General features: G+C 37.7%; 3 protein-coding genes across 3 annotated transcripts in view; 1 reads left to right on the top strand and 2 right to left on the bottom strand.

The window, feature by feature from the left end:
- The window catches only part of LOC140952008 (small ribosomal subunit protein eS7-like), a 149,688-nt gene that overhangs the window by 40,637 nt on the left and 90,071 nt on the right, over positions 1-18,980 (bottom strand). The gene's annotated exons all lie outside the window — the stretch shown is intronic.
- On the top strand, positions 1,292-2,517 carry LOC140952634 (neuropeptide FF receptor 1-like). The gene has a single exon (XM_073402070.1). The coding sequence runs from the start codon at positions 1,510-1,512 to the stop codon at positions 2,446-2,448; it is 939 nt and encodes a 312-aa protein (XP_073258171.1). The 5' UTR covers positions 1,292-1,509; the 3' UTR covers positions 2,449-2,517.
- On the bottom strand, positions 7,820-15,091 carry LOC140952875 (uncharacterized). Its single transcript, XM_073402323.1, has 3 exons — positions 14,659-15,091; positions 8,497-8,601; positions 7,820-8,067 (listed from the first exon to the last, which is right to left on the bottom strand). The coding sequence occupies exons 1-3, from the start codon at positions 14,779-14,781 to the stop codon at positions 7,930-7,932; spliced, it is 366 nt and encodes a 121-aa protein (XP_073258424.1). The 5' UTR covers positions 14,782-15,091; the 3' UTR covers positions 7,820-7,929.

Raw genomic sequence — 18,980 nt, 5'->3', positions numbered from 1 at the left:
AAAAAAAATCATGTAACTTAGTTCAATTCAGTGTTATGACGTTTTCTGTAGCTTTCAGTAGTATTCTTGATGTTACTTGCACAGTGTTTATTTATCCTTTCTGGTGGTAATTATTATATCTGACACTGGGATGTCGGAAGAAGAAAAGACGGGACGACAGAAATTAATTAAAAACGCACTTAAGAGTCATCAAGGAATTCGGGAGCTGAGCCAGAAACCAGCTTCTTACGTTTTCAAAATCAGTTTTGTTCAAAGGGGCCGGACTGAGGTCTAGCACCCACCCTCCAAAAAAATGTCACATTAATGACGGATGGAGAAAGCAACGAGTGTTGAAATGATAAAAGGGTTTGAACGCTTTGGAATAAAAAAGTTCCATCCATAACTGCAACACTAGTAATGTTGCGGAAACTCGTCACCAGCAAAATACCCATTCGGCAAATTCGTTTATCAATGTCAAATAATGTTAAAATCAATATATTAGCTCTGAAAAGACGACTATTTTTTTAGCGAGGTGTTAAAAATTCGTAGAGGATATACAAATTTAAAGAATCTAATAAACCATTTTACGCGGGGTTTAGGAAAATCTCGTCGTAATTTCCGGTTTTCAGGCGCGGTTAAGGATATTCGTAAAAATTTGCAGAAAACACCGGTTAAACATGCGACTTGCGTGATCCTGAAGCAGCCTTTATCGCTTGCCGTCCGTTTTAATTTGTGGTGGTGATTCTTGATTTCATTCTTAAGCAAACGAATCTTGCCTAAAGAAAAGATGGGTTATAGAGGAGGATATAGCAAAGAGGCAAATAATCATAAAATAAAATGCTCGATTAATTTCCCACTGCATCTCAGAGTCTTGTTGCTAATTACCAAATTCAAATGCCACTTAGTCAGCTCCTCAAAAAAGAGTCAGCTTCGATTTTCATTATCTTTGTCTTATAAGGGTAATTAATTTTTTTTCTTGAGACCCATTTGTAATATAAAGAGACTAATCAAGGAACTTTTTTTAAAATGTGTTATATTTTTATGACGTTAATAAACTAAAAATACCACCAAAAGAAAAGGCGTTCAAAACTCTTTACTGTTACTTTCTTTTTCGCAAAATTTTGGTTTCATTATAGTTCAAAAGGATTACATTCGCGTTTAATACGCAAGTCATAAATAAATTAGTTATTTCAAGTCACGGTTTACAGAAGACTACCATAGATAATTGGTCTGTGCTAAATTTTGTAACTCTACTTGAGTTTGCTTCTTCGGCCTGAAATTCCAAATGTTTAGTTTGTGAACAATACGAATTTGACAGATGACAATAGGACGAAAACGGCAGGTAGAAGTAATCATATAGTCTTATGACACACAGCCTAAAAGCGTCAGTGTCAGACGAAAATTGAACTAGGTTTTGAATCCATCGATAAACAGAAAAGGTCTCACGAAAAGTGAAGGAACAAAGTTGAACGCATCTTAGAAGTAGCGTAAGAGAAACGTGTGACTTGCCCAAACTTCGATATTTTAACAATGGAAAATCAGTCGCCAGAGACGTACGCCAAACTGACGATTTTCACTGGAATTTTTGCTGTGGGATTTACGGGTAACCTGCTGACCATCATCGTAATTTATCGAAAGGGACAGACTAGATCTCCTTATCAACTGCTTGTTCTAAACTTGGCTTCCTCAGATTTACTTTTCATCCTTTCTGCACCACCGACTGCATCGTACGAGATGTTTGCAGTGATTGGCAAGTCCCAGTTTTATTGTCGAGTTGTAATGCCTATGGTGACTATGTTTTATTTTCTGAGCATATTCACTATCACTTCAATGGCGATTCAACGCTGTCGTTCCATCGTATTACCTTACCGACCAAATTTGAGTAAGAGAATGATGTATGCTTGGATTGCAGCAATTTGGTTTCTTTCATTTATCATTATACTACCACTGGCCATCGTCACTGAGTTGAACGAGAAAGGCCAGTGTGAAGAGAACTGGCCAAGCTTTAGTCATAGACAAGCTTACACGATGGCACTTTTTCTACTCCAATATTTGATTCCGCTTATTATAATCGCCACTATCTACGTGAAAATCGCAAGGCGCCTTTTGAGCGCCGAAGTCTCATTAAGTCGTGCGCGCAACGCCAGTTTTACAACAGAAGAACAAAAGGCTGCAGAAGCGAGAAGAATCAAGACCAGAAACCAAGCTATCAGAACTTTAGCTGTCGTTGTTATCGTATTCGCAATTTGTCTCTTTCCAGGTCAAATCTCGTGGCTGTTGATGGATTTTGGTGGCGGTGGAAAAGCTTTAGAAAAAGCAATAGCAAGTCTCCTAGCTTTTTCTGACGTTCTGGATATGCTACATGCATGTGTTAATCCTGTTATCTACTGCTTGCTAAACGAACGTTACCGCAAAGAATATATTAATTGTTTGGTTTATTTATTTCCGTGTAATCGTGAAAATAATTAGAGAGCGAAAAACCTTCACTCGGCAGAAGGAATAAAAAGTATTCGAGTAACATAACAAAAATCAAGGAGAGATTAAAAGAGAGCAAATTTTAAAACACTGCTTTATCGTCTGTTATTATTTTATTTTATTTTTTTCCACATGCGATTCCAAAAAACTTAATTTTTTCGTTAAATCTGTATTTTTTAGGCCACTTTTGATTATTTCCTCGAAGGTATAAATTAGTGATCCCTGTTAAAAAAAAAAGGTCTCCACTATTTTTCCCACAGTAAAACATCCGCCGATATTTTGTAAAATGAATTCTCTCTTGTTTTCATTTTTTTACCCACGCCCAATAGACAGTAAAAAGACAAACAGATTGTATTCATACTGAATGATATTAGTGACTGTAGAAACCATTTTCCATTAGTCTGTACAATATCGATCACTTTGTAAGGACTGAAAAATAAATACTAATTGACATTGATCACTAGGGCGAGTATGACGAGATAAAATATAATATGTTTTAGTCTTCTCTGACATTTAGGTTTTAGTTGAGTTAACAATGGTCACGGTTTTAAGGTGAGTGTACACATTTGGGAGACTCCTGCCAAAATTTAGCAAACAGTCTGACTTAAAGACACCCAGGATCTTAACAATACATTTAGGAAAATGGTACACTTTCAATCTTTTTACTGATTTAATTCTTTTTTTTTTTCTATCTTGGCATGAGTGAGAATCCGGCACTATGTAAACAAGCTTGACGCCTTCATTTCCTATTTCTTTCAGAAAACTTTGTTAAGGCCGGTCCGGGGATTTCGCTTTACGTGTTTATGCCGTAACGAAGAGCAAATGCGACAAATATGTACACATGCAGATGGGAACATTTCCTTTTTCTGGTGTACGATTCCATGACAAATGTTTAATTTCAAATGTCCTTCTCCTCAAGGTTCACTTTCAACTTTTCAGTATGTTAGTGCTCCGTTCACTGATGATTTAAAATTATAAAAGTACGTCTTAAACAATTGAGCTAGTTTTAAACGTGTGCAACAAAAAATCAGCCCAAACTTTACCCATACTGTTATCAGTGGTCCTTAACTTCTCTTGTGTTTCAAAAAGTGGCCTTTGAGCTTCAATTAGGCTCGGTAAATTAGATAGGTAGAACTACAACTTACCGTTCTTTTGCTAGAACGCTTGACTGCAGCGGCGGGAAGGCGCAGGTTCGATCCCAGGGCCTTCAGAGTCGCCAGACTAACACTCCCGGCATATGTAGGCAATATAGGTGACTTGTGCTTAAAGGCAACTTTTTGTTAAAAAAATTTCTTTTGCTAAAAATGATTATGATTTGAATGAAAAGAAGGCTTCAGTGATCCACTAAAACAAGATTTCCGAACCAAACTCAAGCCTTTCCCGACTCTACAACTCTTCTCTACCGCGCACGACGAAGGGATCTAGTGACCAGAAATGTATTCATCCCTACTTTGCTTTTGCGAGTGTATTGCATATTTAGGTAAATTTCATAAATTGAATAAGCGCCGCATCTTACCAACAACAGTGCAGTACTCGTATATTTTCATTGTTTTTTAGCACTTGTTTAGATATGACCGATGAAAAGGGGAAAATTAAAAGACCTTACAACTATATTTTGCCAGGTTATGAGCTCCCGTTTTTGTTACATTTCTTCTGCTGTTCTATCGTTTGTTTTAACGAACAATGGAAAAAATGTGTATGGTAAAAAAAGTCTATTTTTTATGTTTTAGGTTGTCGAAGAAGCATTTTTAATATTTTAATTTTCATCTTAACCCAAGGCCTCTGAGTAATCCCTATAGTATTTTTGTCTTTGCTTAGACGTTTGTTGAAATAATGAAAAGAAGATAGTCTGTCTTTCCCCACTGCTTGTACCACAGCTGTTTCGGATAACACGTCTTTGGATTTTGGGTTTTTCTGCGACGTCAATCAAAATCTGAAGGCTCGGCGCTTTCTCAGCGGACCCTTAGGAAACAGAAGTTTACTTCAAAGGATTCAAAAGGTCATGGTTTGCGATTTGTGATTGGTGGATTTCGATACTTGTTGCATGTTTCGGTGTTTCAAAGTTTGTTGCTTTGTAACTTCATAGTTCGCCTGTTTTCACGTTTTAGCTCTCAAGTTTTTTTAGCTTCTTTCTGAAACATGGCAATTTTAGATTCCCAAGGTGAAATTGTTCCTATAGACCCTCCAAATCCAGAAAAATCACAGATATTGGAGGGTACAAATGAATCGGTACGTTCCCGCCAACATTTAATTTTGCATCTTCTGCTCGTTATTGCAGCCCTTATTTGACAAGCAAGGATTGGATGCCATGGTAACGGTTTGATTGACGTCGAAGAAAACCGGAAATCCTGACACGTTTTTGACAACGCAGGTTGCGTGTTGTGCGAAACCGGAGCTGTAAATTTGCAGCTTTCCTTTTTTGGAATCAGTGTGGAACGCAAATTGTCTTTCGCTTTTTCAATACTCGCTCGGGCGAAAAAATTTGACGAACAGAAACTCCCTCGGAATGAAACTCAAACTAAAAACTAAATCTAACACGCTGTCGTGTATGCTACTACTTCAAGGAGTTCAGTCAACCAATTACAAAATGGACTCAGAGCGGTGCAATTACCCCATTTCGCGCTGAAAAGGGTTCAAAATTCAGTACAATTTATAAAGGCAATAACGCCACTTTTATTTTATTAACCCAGAATTGGATCTTTATTGACCTTTTCTAACTTATACAACACTACATTCACTGCTGAACGATTAGCAGTGTGTTAGCTGTACTGCCAAGAGATAGCTGTTGTCAGCCGTTCTAGTTTCTTTTTAGAAGTCTAGGGATGCTTGGAAACATTTGTGTCGGTCTTGAAGTTATTATCAGCTGTGTTTGGGCCGCTGATTGGTTGGAAGACCAGTCCATCTTCAAATTTATTGAACCTTGAAAGGATTTCTAAACCTAATTTTCTTGTGTGGACAGGACTCTGCAGACACTTTCGTCCCATTCCTTAAGAGGCTGTACTATAACGCAGCAACAATATGTTTTTCTGTTCTTGTACAGTGTAATTGATGAAAACATTTGATAAAAAAGAGATCTAAAGATTTTTACCCTTTACTAGCACTTAGAAAGTAGATGAAAAGTTGCAAAACGATCTTAATTTTTTACGAGGACAATTAAAACATTTTTTTTGATTTAAGGTTTCGCATACCTGGTGAGCTCTTTAATCCTATTACGCCAGTATAAAGAGCTCAATGGTTTCCTTTCTGCCAGCAACAAGTTCTTCCACACAGAATACTTAAAAAGTAGTGTCCATTTCTTCTGTGTAACTGAATCAGAGTGGCTTTATCAATAATTTTTCTCCATCTTTCTCCTACTATTCGAAGAGTTTCTGGTCTGAATTTAAATTGTCTCGCTACCGACTGAATGATGTACCAATAACTTAGAAAGGTTATTATGGCGGGAACATAGGAACCCACAATTGACCGGCATGCTCCCAACGTCAGTGGCTTCAAAGCTCAGTTGGTAGAGCATCGCACCGGTAATTGCGAGGTCACTGGTTCAAACCCCGTTGAAATCCTGAATTTTTTTCAGGCTTCTTTACGCAATTGCATAAATTGCGTTCACTGCGACGATCATTTCTTCATTTTCAAAAGAAAGCTAATAAGCAATATTACCCTTTTTAAGTGATGACGAGATTCAAGTTCCTCTTCATCTTCAAAAAACACGCCCTCCGATTCGTCCTCTACGAATGATTCAACGACGAAAACGACCACCAAGCAAACGCCTAAAAAGAATACAAACTTCATGTTGCTTACAGTGCAACGAATCAGAGAGTGATTTTTAAGACCAAGTTAACTTAAATTATAGTGTCGATCATTGTTTAGTTTGAGATTATCTTGAACATAATAATAAACTTTAATCACGAGGGATGGGGAGAACTCTTATCGTGTTATTTTTATAAGTCCACATTCATTTTTGAATAAAGGAAAACTTTGAAGGGACGTTCTGAGAAACCATAAGTTGGATTAATTCCAAATTTCCCTCTTCATCTTTATAGCGTTCATCATCAAGAAATTTAGTTTTTGATATTTCAGAGCAAAACATTTTATCAGCTGATTACCGGACCGCAAACAATTTTTGTACCTACGTGATGTAGCCTTTTTAAGTGGGAAATAACATCTGTACCAGCTGGTGCCGGTAACTTTGCTCTTTTTATTGCTTACCGTGTCAAATTCAATGATCCTTTTAAGGTTTTTAATGTCTTCCTCTAATGGCCCCCTTTTCATTTAACCTTTAATTTGACGCAGTCAAATAAGAAGAGGAGGAAAATAAGACAAGAACAAACGAACGCGTCAACAGGCTTAAAAAAAAATCGACTAAGACGTCACTCTGTGTTTGGTCAGCCTCTTAATTCTAACTAGAGGTAACGTACTTATGGCTGATAGCCTGTTCCTTCGGAGGGCCGGGTTATCAAGTGTTTTGATCCAATATCCGATGCTATAGCATAGCAGCCATTTCATTCAATCTTGAGGTGAATGAGGCATCATTGGAGGTATAAATTTTGCCAAAGGACCTTACGTGCAAACGACGTCTCAAGTCTTGAGTCAATTTTACCGAAACTGTTGATTAACAAGCTTATAGATCGTTAAGTAAGCGACGTTCCTGTAATTATTTGAGAACATTTTAAAATTAGCTTGATGTTCACGTTAATGCGGCGTTTCCATAGTAACCGATCTTTGACAGCCAAATTTAGCAAAATGTTTCAGTTTCAATTTCTGATTTTACTATTACTTTATACTTGGCTTGGCGTTAGTTTTATCACTTTGGTGTGTACAGTTCTAAGAAAAGGTGATAAAATGACAAAATTAAAACCGTTGAGTTGAATTTACCACAACAGGTTCATTTCTCTGTAAATTTTATTACTTAGGCTTTTTTTTCGCTTTTAAAACATTCTCTTCTGTACAAATCAAGTTACCTCCATTTATAAGGCTATTAAAAAATGAGCAAATTTGGAAGTGAGTCGGAATTGGGGAAATGGCAAAAAATTTTTACACTTGCTAATGCCTCGGAACTGTTGCTTGAAAAAGTACCACCAGAAGGATTAAAATCCATCAAGATTACTTGGTAGAATTAACATACCTAAATCTTCTGAAACTGCCGAGGATTTGGCAATTAGGAAATTATGATCCGACAAGGAAATGCCACAAAACCGGAATAAAAGAAACTGAAAGAAACCAAAAAAAACTGACCTCGCGTTATTTAAAACTTTTTCGCCATTAATCTAACTTGTTCAGTTATTTAAAAATATGGCAGTTTACGTTTGGGCTGAAGAGAGGGGGAGGGGAGCATGTCTGAGCTCAGGTAGATACTAGCTAACAGTACAATTAATTTTACACCTTTTATAAGTTTTACCACTTTTTATTAAACTCTTTTCCAGTCTACAGTACACTAAAATGGCCCAAATACCGATCATGTGCAGAGTGTTTACTGCATGCCTACAAGTCGTAATCTCCAGAGCCTGGCTCCTCTGTAGGAGGGGGAGCGGCTTTGAAGCATTTGTATCGACCAAACAAAATGCTGCTAGTTCTTCGGCATTCAAGATCCTTTCCGCATCGGCCGAAGCTGCAATACCTCTGTTAGAAAAATAAAAAAATCCACTACTTTACCAAGTATAATTTAAAGTAAAACGTGGACTAAAACTTTGTTTCCTATACATTGCAATGTCTTCTGAAAAAAGTTCTGTCAATGATCGTTGCAGTTAAATGGAAACAATTCTTCAACGATCGTCACGGTCGCCAAGATATGTATGTTGCGACAAAGATCCCTGAGACAGAGTTCGGTCCTATTAATAGCTGGTGTACTTATGATAATTGACGGTCAGCTAATTCTCGGACTTTCTTCAGCGACCACAGCCGCGATAAAGTAACTAACTCCTACCTTCCTACTATCATAATATTACTCTTTACAGCCTCAAAGAAAAATCAATCGATGGAGTACGTACATGCATCAGAAGAATCAAATTAGTATCCAGAGACATGTTTAAACAATGTTAACTGACTTACAGACTTAAAACTGCAGGGTTGTCCTTCCCCCGACGTTCGCCATATGCGTTTGCACTTGGCAACAGCGCAACAATGTCCACTTCCACAATCCGCGTCCGACTTGCACTGCAAAGAAAATGTTTGGGCGCGTATTCAGGGCCATTTTTTGATAAAGAACAATGATGATTATTTATCGTGCATGGGATATTATTGAAAATACACAAACAACTAACGCGTTTACCGTTTTCGTCCACTGGTGGATTCGCATATAAAGAGGATACTTTGGCTTTCCAATTTAATAAACGGATACTGAATATAGTTTGGTGTAGACTGAATCTGAGTAGTGATTCCGTTTTGTATCATGACTCGAACAGCTTTAGAGTTCAGTTGGGTCCAGTTGTTCGAAAGGTGGATAACGCTATCCACTGAATAAATCTCTATGTATCCTGTGGATAAAGGATTTGGCTTTCCTAAAACTTATCCGTTGGATAATGATTTATCCACAATCCAAAAGGATAAGACTTGCGAGAGGTCCTGTCGATTACTCGTTTGTCAAAGACCAGACCATATCTCTTTTCACGTTGAATCAGCCAAATGCGTTTGTTGGTCTGCACTGGATAGCGCTATCCAACGTTTGAGCAACTGGGCCCTGGAGGACATTAAATAAAACTTCAGGAATGTTTTAGGATTCTTTCTAGATAAATATTCTTAGTAACCGTTTCATTACTGGAAATAGCCACAGATGACGAGAGGATACTCATTCTGAAGCAAAGTCTTGCCAGTGCCTTTTTAAAAGGTAAAAGCCGCAGTTGGATTTAATTTCGCTAAATCAAATCCTTGTTTCGACTTTCCTTTCCGTGCAGCTTTAAAGCCCCGTGCAAACGAACGCAACATTGTTGGATGTTACATGCTGCGTCCGTTTGCACACCCTGTTGCATGAGGTTGCGTCAGAATTTTGGGAGTTGTTGCGCAAAGTTAGAAACCGTTCAAACTTTTAGCCACGTGCAAACGGACGCCACAACTCCCAACATTGTTGGCCCAACAATGGTGGGAGTTGTGGCGTCCGTTTGCACCTAGCTAAGAGGCTTTAAACACCCGTAAAAGGGAGCACTGATGGAGTATGGGAGTGAAATGAACGCATCGTCGGTTGCAGGTTTGTTAGTCATATGATCACCATCCTGAGCTACCGACGAAAAGTAAAAAACCTTTTAAGAGCGGCTTTCCGTAAATATCGACCCACGGTCGGCACAAGTTCAAAATTTAATTTCGCTCATTTTTGGCTAATCGATAACCCTTAATGAGTAATGAAACACGCTGTAGTTAGTTTTCCCAAATAACGTATTCTTTTGTTAAAATTCGAGAAAACGCATTTTGCCCGTTCAGAGCTCAAAATCCACTTCCGGTAAAGCGAAATTTTACACAAATTCCATTGACTCGTACGTCAAACCACAACGATTTGGCAGCCTCTGAAAAACACGAATAGTTTTTATGACCCTTTTTTTCTTATAATACGATAAATTTGTGAAAGTTGTAATAATTTTGTGGCCAAAAAGGCTTGTTAAAAATAGGCCCTATTGACCATTTCTACCGTTAAAAATTATAGGGATAAAAAAATGCAAATTTTTACAATGCGCTATAACTTAAAATTCCGAAAATTGACTTTCTACTGCTTAACTAGGGCCCAATCTATCAGAAAATCGAAACAAATCTCTGGGCAAACGATTTTAAGTAGCCCGCAAGACGTTGAGTTCAACCCTAATTTTGCAAAAAAAAACGCGACATTGCAGTGGTTAAAAAATAGCGTGACACGGCCCGTCACGCCAGTGTTGCCTATAGATATCCTTTAAACAATTTACTTAAAGGCAGATTAAAAGCCAATTCGAAATTAAATCGTTCAGTAAACCTATGATTCTCATTGATTGCAGCATTTTCTTCAGATACAACATATAGGGTCCCTGGGATAGCGTCACACACTTTCATGTTCAGTTTCAGACTAGCGATTTCCCTCAAAAAATGGTATATAAACAGAACAAAATCTAAAAACTAAAACTGATTACTGAATGAATTTTTGCATTGAGAGATATTTACGAATTAAATCATCGCCAATTAATGCCATTTGGTTTATAAAAACTAATTTCCTTGAAACAATTTTAAAGAATAAAAATATTTTAGACTAAGTATTGGTGCAATAGTTCTTTTCGAAGTTTTTACCCTTGCGGGCTCTCAAAACTGAAAACAAAAGCTAGGTGGATGCCAAAGAGGAGCCTATATACTCAGGGGTGGATCTAGGGGGAGAGTGCAGGGGGTGCGCACCCCCCCCCCCCTCCCCTGAGATGACCTGCGGTTTTATAATCCAACTGGTATTTTGCAAAGAAAAAAAACTATGTGGTTTATTGGTGTTGAAGTAGAGTGTACCCCCTCCTAAAACAATTCCTGGATCCGCCCATGATACTTGTATGACAACGTGTATGAATCATGAAGCTACCGCATGACTATATACATGACCCATTAAAACAAACTAAGAGGACACTTTGGTGCTTTGCCAGGCTTACCATTAACTCAGTTTCGGGTTGCTTTCGACGTTTCAGTAGAAAATTCCTGAAACAAACGGAACGTCTGAAAAGGCATTCGCCTATTTTCCTGGTCTTCCTGGTTGGAAACTTTCAGGCAGAAGTTCGGATTTCATGTCTTTAAACCTTTTTTGAATATCAGTTTCAGGCTTTCGCGGCCGTTTTTCATTAAACGAAACTGACTTAAGCAAATGGTAAACGCGATTACCAAACGGAATCAAAATTGATCAGTCCTGAATTCTCCTCACCATTTGCCCAAACCGTGGAGCGACCGGTTTACCCATGTAAATAGTAGAAAAGCCTTGTGTCCAAAAGCCTGCGATACAGCTTCCTCTCATCGTTTTCTGCCGCTAGGAACATTTCGTCAAAGAGCGGTGAGAGGCGAGTGTATGAGACGAGTGTCATATATCTTAAGTACCTTGAGGGGCCTTGTTAAGTGCATAGTAGATCGTAGCAAGGGCAGAACGTTGCAATATCTCTAATTACTTGTTAAGAGACACAGAAAACTCGCTATTCCTATACCCCAGAAAAATGCTAAGAAAAATAGTTTTTCTGGAGCAGTTCTTTGGAATAGCCTTCCTATATATTGACCAGCAGAAGGCGAAGTCTCTTGGGGTTAATTGACGGCGGGCTGCAAACAATTCTTCTGGAGATCTACACGGTACTTACGTAAAGCAGACTAAGTGCTAAGGCTTTCAGTCTTATTCGGTTTGTGACAAAGACAAAGGTAAGGTTTTGGAGGCCCGCTTGGGCGTCCACGTTTCATGGACTAAGGCTACGTAGGATGAGGAAAGTTTCCTTTTTAGGTGTTCCCATTCGTTCGTTACAAGATTCTTCTTAGCTTTAGTATTATACTCTATTTTGTTTCCCTATTTTTATTGTTGTTATTGTTGCTTTTTTCGGAAAAAAAGGGAGGGGGGGGGGGGGCAGAGTGAGTGAGACTGGAGAGAGGATCGAAATAGAAACTGACAAAGGAAAAATAAAAGAAAGAAAACAAGAAAGAAAGAAAAAAAAATCGCAGTCTAAAAGCAGTTGAAAAGTTAGTACTACCAAATCCGTTCCTGCTGATCAATAACAAAGCGCCAAAAGTGCTCGACGCTCAAGTTGAATACCGTATTTATTCGAATAAGCGCTCACCTCGAATAAGCGCCCCTCCTAAAGGCAGAACAGTTAATAAGCGCCCAGCCTCGAATAGGCGCCCACCACCACCCCACTCCCTCCTAGACAAACTTAAATAAGAGATAATAAGAGACCCTCCCGAAGACGGAGTTTTCTTCAGAGCATTTTACAGAAACCTTGCTTTGTTACATCTCCGCTTTTTGTTATTACCATTTATTGTTTTGTTGCAAAATAAACATACTACACTTGCTGAGAATGGCGAAATTTAATAAGCGCCAAGCCTCGAATAAGCACCGACCTCGAATAAGCGCCCACTCTCAAGGTCCAAAAATTTAATAAGCGCCCAGGGCGGTTAATCGAATAAATACGTTATATACCATAAAAATTTGTAAATGAAGGACGTAGGTAACCTGTAACAGGCCTTCAGATAGTTGGGAAAACGCAAATAAAAGTGGGCTAGAAAAAATGGTGAAGGGGCGGGGTTAGGGATTGAGGGCGAAAGGTCCTCCTACTCTCTCCCTCTTACTCTTTTTGTTTTACTCCGTTCCCCATTTCGCGCCACTGTCCTCTATCCACTATCCACTGTCCACTACGCCTGGAATAGGCTAGTTCATAGTGGGCCAGAGAGTTTTTTTCCAATGGCGATGCAAGGGATCTATAGATGTCCATTAAGGAGCATTTGCCATTTTTAAAAGCTCATGATCACGCTTCAACTATTCCTGCTTTAGCATTAGTAAAACGCCACTTTTTTCTCTGTTTTCCGTTTTGCTGTAGAGGAAAGTTTTTGGTGATTTGTTTTTTATGATGGCATTTCATCGTCGATCGAAACGAGTTAAAACGTTTTCTGAAACGTTCGTTTCAATGTACCTTTATAAGCGTGATAGTAATACATCCAAACGTACATCTATATTTATACATAATTACTTGAAAGAGAAAACTCGCAAGAAAAAAACATCGTTCGAATTAGTTAGTATTGGTTATCCCCGTCTTAAATTTGACGTATTTATGCCTTTTGACGGATGCTTAAATTAGTGAAACACACCACTGTACTTGTTTAAAGTTTGTTTTCGTTGGGCTCGGTCGTCGACGCTCAAAAAAGCCGACTTTTGGGCAATTCTACACTATATATTGTATCCAAACAAAATGACTCTTCTAAATAAGATAAATGTATTAAAAGATGTAATATAGATTGTATGCTGGAATTCGGTATGTGATCAGTGTTGAATAGAATGTTGAAAGTGAATCTGTCGTTAACACCGCTGGCGTGACGGGCCGTGTCACGCTATTTTTAAACAGTGGAATGTCGCGATTTTTCGCAAAATTAGGGTTGAACTGGGCGTCTTGCGGGCTACTTAAAATCGTTTGCCCAGAGATTTGTTTCGATTTTCTGATATATTGGGGCCTAGTTAAACCGTAGAAAGTCAATTTGCGAAATTCTAAGTTATAGCGCATTGTAAAAATTTACATTATTTTAACCCTATAATTTTGAACCGGTGAAATTGTCAATAGGGCCTATTTTTAACAATACCTTTTTGGCCACAAACTTATTACAGCTTTCACAAATTTAACGTCTTATGAGAAAGAAAGGGTCATAAAAACTATTCGTGTTCTTCAAAGGCTGCCAAATCTTTGTAGTTTGACGTACGAGTCAGTGAAATTTGTGTAAAATTTCGTTTTACCGGAAGTGGATTTTGAGCTCCGAACGGGCAAAATGAGTTTTCTCGAATTTTAGCAAAAGAATACGTTATTTGGGAAAACTAACTACAGCATGTTTCATTACTCATTAAGGGTTATCGATGAGCCAAAAATGAGCGAAATTCGAATTTTGAACTTGTGCCACAAAAAGACGATTTTGGTCGATATTTTCAGACAGTCGCTCTTAAAAAACCTTAGCTAACCTTAGTTAGTTAACCCTTTTGGTGAAAGCATTCCTCTTATTATGCACTAGTCTTTCTCTCTTTCCAGTCTAGTCTTGCTTTTGCGCTTTCACTTTATAGCTGTCTTGTTATGCTTACAACAAATATCTCCTTGATCGGATAAATACTGTTTATTACAGCTCCGTCATTAATAGGGATACTTGAACTGTGGTATTAAGGTTTTAACACAATTAATTGCGGAAGAGCATCTTTTTAAAAGCCCGTGAGATCTCTTGGGCATCCTGAGTCACCACTAGGTTTTTCTTTTTTTGTTACTGTGCCTTGTAATGATTTAAAAAGAGTGCCAACCCGTTAATAACTTGAAACGTAAAACTTGAAGTTTTCTCATCAGACCCAAGAAGTAACGTTTCGATTCGTAAGTTTGAGTTTGCAAGTTAATTCTTCCGAGCACCTTTGGTAGTCTTTATACAAGAAACAAGAAACTTGAAAGTTTTATACAAGAAACGTGGAAAAAACTTAGATCACAGAACATTGACATAAAAGGCTTTTGATGTAACACCTTTTTTACATATTTTTTTAAACCCATACAGCCACAGGCCTTTCGTGAAACTACTTACCCTTTTAATTAAGTGTCTTTGATCCATTTCCTCTTCATCTTCGATGAATTCCGCCTTCCCCTCTAAGCATTCGACAACGAAAACGAGCGTCAGGCAAACTCCTACAACGAAAAGAAGTCTCATTTTCTCGTTCCAGCTTCAAGAACTGCCAATGAGAATATTGATAATCACACTACGTGTTTTTTCATTTTTAATTATGTGATTCAATCAAAAAGCAAACACAGAAGGGCGAACAAGTCTTTTTCTTTTTTGTTGGAATACAAAAAAGAATACTCAGGGGTTGTTTATAAGCTAAAAAAGCTGAAGCAATATGTACACTTAGTGCTAATAGCTCATGTTTAACATGTCCGCCTCCATGACATTGGACCTTTTTAATGTAAATTCAGGAGAGCACAAGGCTCTGGTGAAAGGAGCTTGAAAGTTGTTACAAACTTCAGTGGCTTTCAGTTTGTTTGATCTGAGAGCAAAACCTAAAACAGATGTAATTTTAATTAAAGAAAAATACATGTAGTCTCTAGTAAGTTTAATGATGGTAAATCTAAGGATAGAATCTGAATCTCTTTAATTGTGAATACCAAAAAAGGAAAGGATTTGAAAAAGAAGGTGAAAACATGCCTTATAAATTATCAGCAGGTAAATTGAGTAGTGATTTATTTTTCTATCCAGACGATAAAAAACAGAAGAGTCAAGAGTCACAACACTAATGCAGCTTTTGTGATCGTGAAAAGAAAGAGAAAATCAAATATTTCTCTAATTGTCACTGATTCGGTAAAATTGTTTTAAAAAAAGCAAACACAAAAAAGGAAGCTTAACAATTCTGGAAAAAGGTGAAGTGATAAAGACAATCAAATATATCAATTTCGTTTTAAAAGAAAAATTTCAAGCGAAATCGTTTACGATAACAACAATATTAGAAAATGTACCAGCAGGTTGATTTGAAAAGTAATTAAATCCGTAGTGAGTCTTGATCCGAAGACAAATTATCCAAGACTGATTCATTTTGGTATAAATTGAACTTCTTATTCTTAGTTCACACGGCAGTGTGGAAACAAGAGTGTTTAGACAGTGTAGAACATTATTTTAGTTAAATAAACATTACAGATAGATCAAAATAACGGAAAATATAACAGTTCATTTTGGTTCGGTAAATTAGCTGGTTCAGTAGTGGAAGAAATTTAACAAATATTGTTTAGAAAACTGCTTTTCATGATACTATGTCAAAACGGAAGCAATTTGACTATAATTTGTATTTTCACAGCCGCCAGTTTTCAGCTAAAATGTATTGTAGTTTCACAGCATGCTTGTTGACAAAAGAAACTTAATGATCACAAACTAAATCGTTTTCAGTCCTTTTTTTCCACCATGTTTTGCTTGTTTCATTTTATTTTGCCGTTCCAAGGTACTTTAATCAGCTAATTTTCTTTCAAATGAGACTTTGTTAGGGCTCATTCACTGAAACTATCTGAAAAGTTAACAATCATTAGGTTCGCTTACCCTAAGCTCCCCTTGGGAGAATAGCTTGAGAGAGGGTTCGCTCTGGGTTTTATTCATTTTCATGTTTGCGGTTACTCGGTGATAAATTGCCTAAGGGGAAGAAAAAAAAATTAAACACGGTTTCGCGGTAAATGAACGGAGCCGTTGAGACTTAAAACCGAAAACGTCTACTTCATTCGCGTTGAAACGAACGGCAAATACTCGCTCAAAGGTCAAACGTATAGTGTAGTTAAGTACTGGTTTACAAAAATGGTTCCAACGACTCCATCAGGAAATTATTCTCTAAGACTGATGTAAAGAAAACATGCGTGTGTTTTAAGTGGCGTTCAAAATCCTGCCATGTGCGGAACTTTTGAGCCAAGTTTCACATAGCATTTGGCCTCAAGACCATCACAGCACGTAAAATTCACGTGGTTTCCATTGAATCGTGCATTTTATTTTGTCGTTATTGGCTGTGCCGCTTTGGGTTCTTATTAAAACCATAGAACTTACCTTAGGAACTGTCATGGGCAATTCTTTTGTCCATGTAACTATGGAAACTTCCCAGAGACAATCTCTCCTTGAAGAAATCGGTCACACACAAAAGGTTGCTTCCCCGTGAGTAAGAACCATTTACCCATGAGTAAAATGGCTAGTGTAACCGCACCTATCAGCTGAACGCGGTGACAGAACAGAACCTTTATACCGCTTCCTCAGCCTCGTCCCCGGGTGAGCGGAGTAGGCATAGAACCGAGCGCGACAGCAAATGGGCCATTTCCAAGTTTCAAAAATTCTCACTTTCAAAATTAAACGAGGTTAGCGCAAAACCTTTCTAGTGAAAATGAATTTATTTACAGGAGAAAGAAAAATCATTTTTATATCAATTGCCTATTAGGGCAACTAATTTCGTCTCATTGTACCTCGCCTAGAACGAATGGGAGCGATCGAGTCTGCCGCTTTTAATATCAATTGGCTAGGTAAAGGCAATTAAAAACGCGGACATAGGCCCAGGTTCAGTTCTCAGCTAGACGAAAACTGACGACTAACTTAAAACAGCTTGAAAGAGAGTTAAGCCATTCATTCATTCTTAGTTCATTCGATTTTTTAATATTAGTTTTTGTCATTTTTAGTGCTGTATTTTAAGAAGTTTACTTTTCTCTGTGCAGTCCCCTGTTGAAAACCACATTATGTGATATAGGCCATCTGTAAAAAGAACTTTATTATTATTACTATTACTGGTCGTTATGTTATCTAACTGTCAATGCCAATGGTATCAGTCACACTCTTTGCGAATAAGAAGGAAGAATCCAGACCCCGTCTCACGAACACTTTCAGTGATCAGACTGTCGTGGAGAGTAAAAGAGACCAAACCTTCTTTTCGATAAGAGTTGGAGATTGTAAAGTCCTACTGCAAAAATAATTGATGACAGGTCAGGCAGGTAAAACCTAGGGTAAGGTATTAAAAGCAAGCTTAAAAATGTCATGCACCTCAACCTGCCACAGTGAAACAGAAATACATTTTCCAGTAAATAAGCTGCAAATGCCATATTTATAGGAAATCTGTAATAATCTGATCCAAACGCGCGAAGCACCCTTCGCAAATCGCTACTAGCCGCCAGTTTTAGTTATTGCTGAACACTGAGATCACATCGATCGGATAAATATCAATAACAAAAATCGAAGAGCATAACACGGATTGAGTATTTTCTCATTACGATGGAATTCTTCCGTCCAAAAGCTAATAATCAGAATTTGCACAAAACGGGCGTGGAATTATTCCCTAATTTCATGGTCACCTTTTGATTAGACATAGAGTGGAACCTTTTCTTTTAGACACCTCTAAACAAGGAACACATCTATTAAGGGGACACAAAATTTGGTCCCTGAAAAATGTTTTCATAGTCTCTACAGGGAATAGGGAGACTTTTTCTGGGTACCGACACCCGGGTTTAACCTCATTCAAGGGACAACGTAGCACTCAAAAAGTGACAGACCAAAAAAATCGTTGATAATTTTAAGTCTTTCACTAGTCACAATGGCCAAAGCATTTAAATCGATGTACTACACTTGTAGGAATTCAACAAATAACATCGTTGAGATAAGTTAATCGTGATTTTTTTATACATTATCTAGCTGCTTGAAAACTGCAGCAGATTCCGAGGCAGAACAAAAGATATAAATATTTTATTTTTTTACTTAATTGTCAACAAACCTCAGCCCAACCTCCATGCAGGGAACACTTGCCTTGGTTCCGAGGGAGTCCCCTGAATAGAGGGTCCATTGTACGTATGATATAGAATAAAAGATAACTACTGTAGTTCTAAAATTTTAATTCAAGAAACCGTGGTTATAAGCTGAGAAATTCAGCCTGATGCAATTTTACGGATTCCAGGAATAAACACTACCACCTATGGGAAACACAGTATTAGAGATATTGGCCCTGTAATATGTTCCAAATTATGTATACACATTAAGAGTTTTTTAGCACTTGCTTCTTTTAAGAACAAGGTGAGAAAAGTGGACGATGAGAACCCCGGGTGAGAACCTCATTACCTGCAAGAACTATCACCTGACTCCATGTAAGTTAGGCATTTGACACAATAATAAAATCTGTATTTTTTTATTATTTTTATTATTATTATTATTATTATTATTATTATTACTTGTTACACTCATTCAACAATGCTATACAATGTGTGACCTCTGCTACTGGGTAGTGAAAAGTGATTTAGGTGACTAATAATGTGTAATTTAATATTTCACGCATAACTGACTCCTCCTCATTGCTAGGCTTGTAGTTTGCGCCAAACTAAAGGCGTCCGTATAGCTAAGGGATGGATATTTAATAG

This window comes from Porites lutea, chromosome 11 (genome assembly GCF_958299795.1).
Source record: "Porites lutea chromosome 11, jaPorLute2.1, whole genome shotgun sequence".
Lineage (NCBI taxonomy): Eukaryota > Metazoa > Cnidaria > Anthozoa > Scleractinia > Poritidae > Porites > Porites lutea.
The sequence above is the reverse complement of the archived record's forward strand: the minus strand, read 5'-3'. Positions and strand labels throughout refer to the sequence as shown.

Bases quoted from the DNA above. Each gene is read 5' to 3' on its own strand.
- LOC140952875 (XM_073402323.1), bottom strand. From the start codon at position 14,781: ATGAGACTTCTTTTCGTTGTAGGAGTTTGCCTGACGCTCGTTTTCGTT. The intron at 8,602-14,658 runs GTAAGTAGTTTC...TTTTCTTTGCAG, and splicing joins AAAGACACTTAATTAAAAGG to TGCAAGTCGGACGCGGATTG. The intron at 8,068-8,496 runs GTAAGTCAGTTA...TTTTTCTAACAG, and splicing joins AACCCTGCAGTTTTAAGTCT to AGGTATTGCAGCTTCGGCCG.
- LOC140952634 (XM_073402070.1), top strand. From the start codon at position 1,510: ATGGAAAATCAGTCGCCAGAGACGTACGCCAAACTGACGATTTTCACT.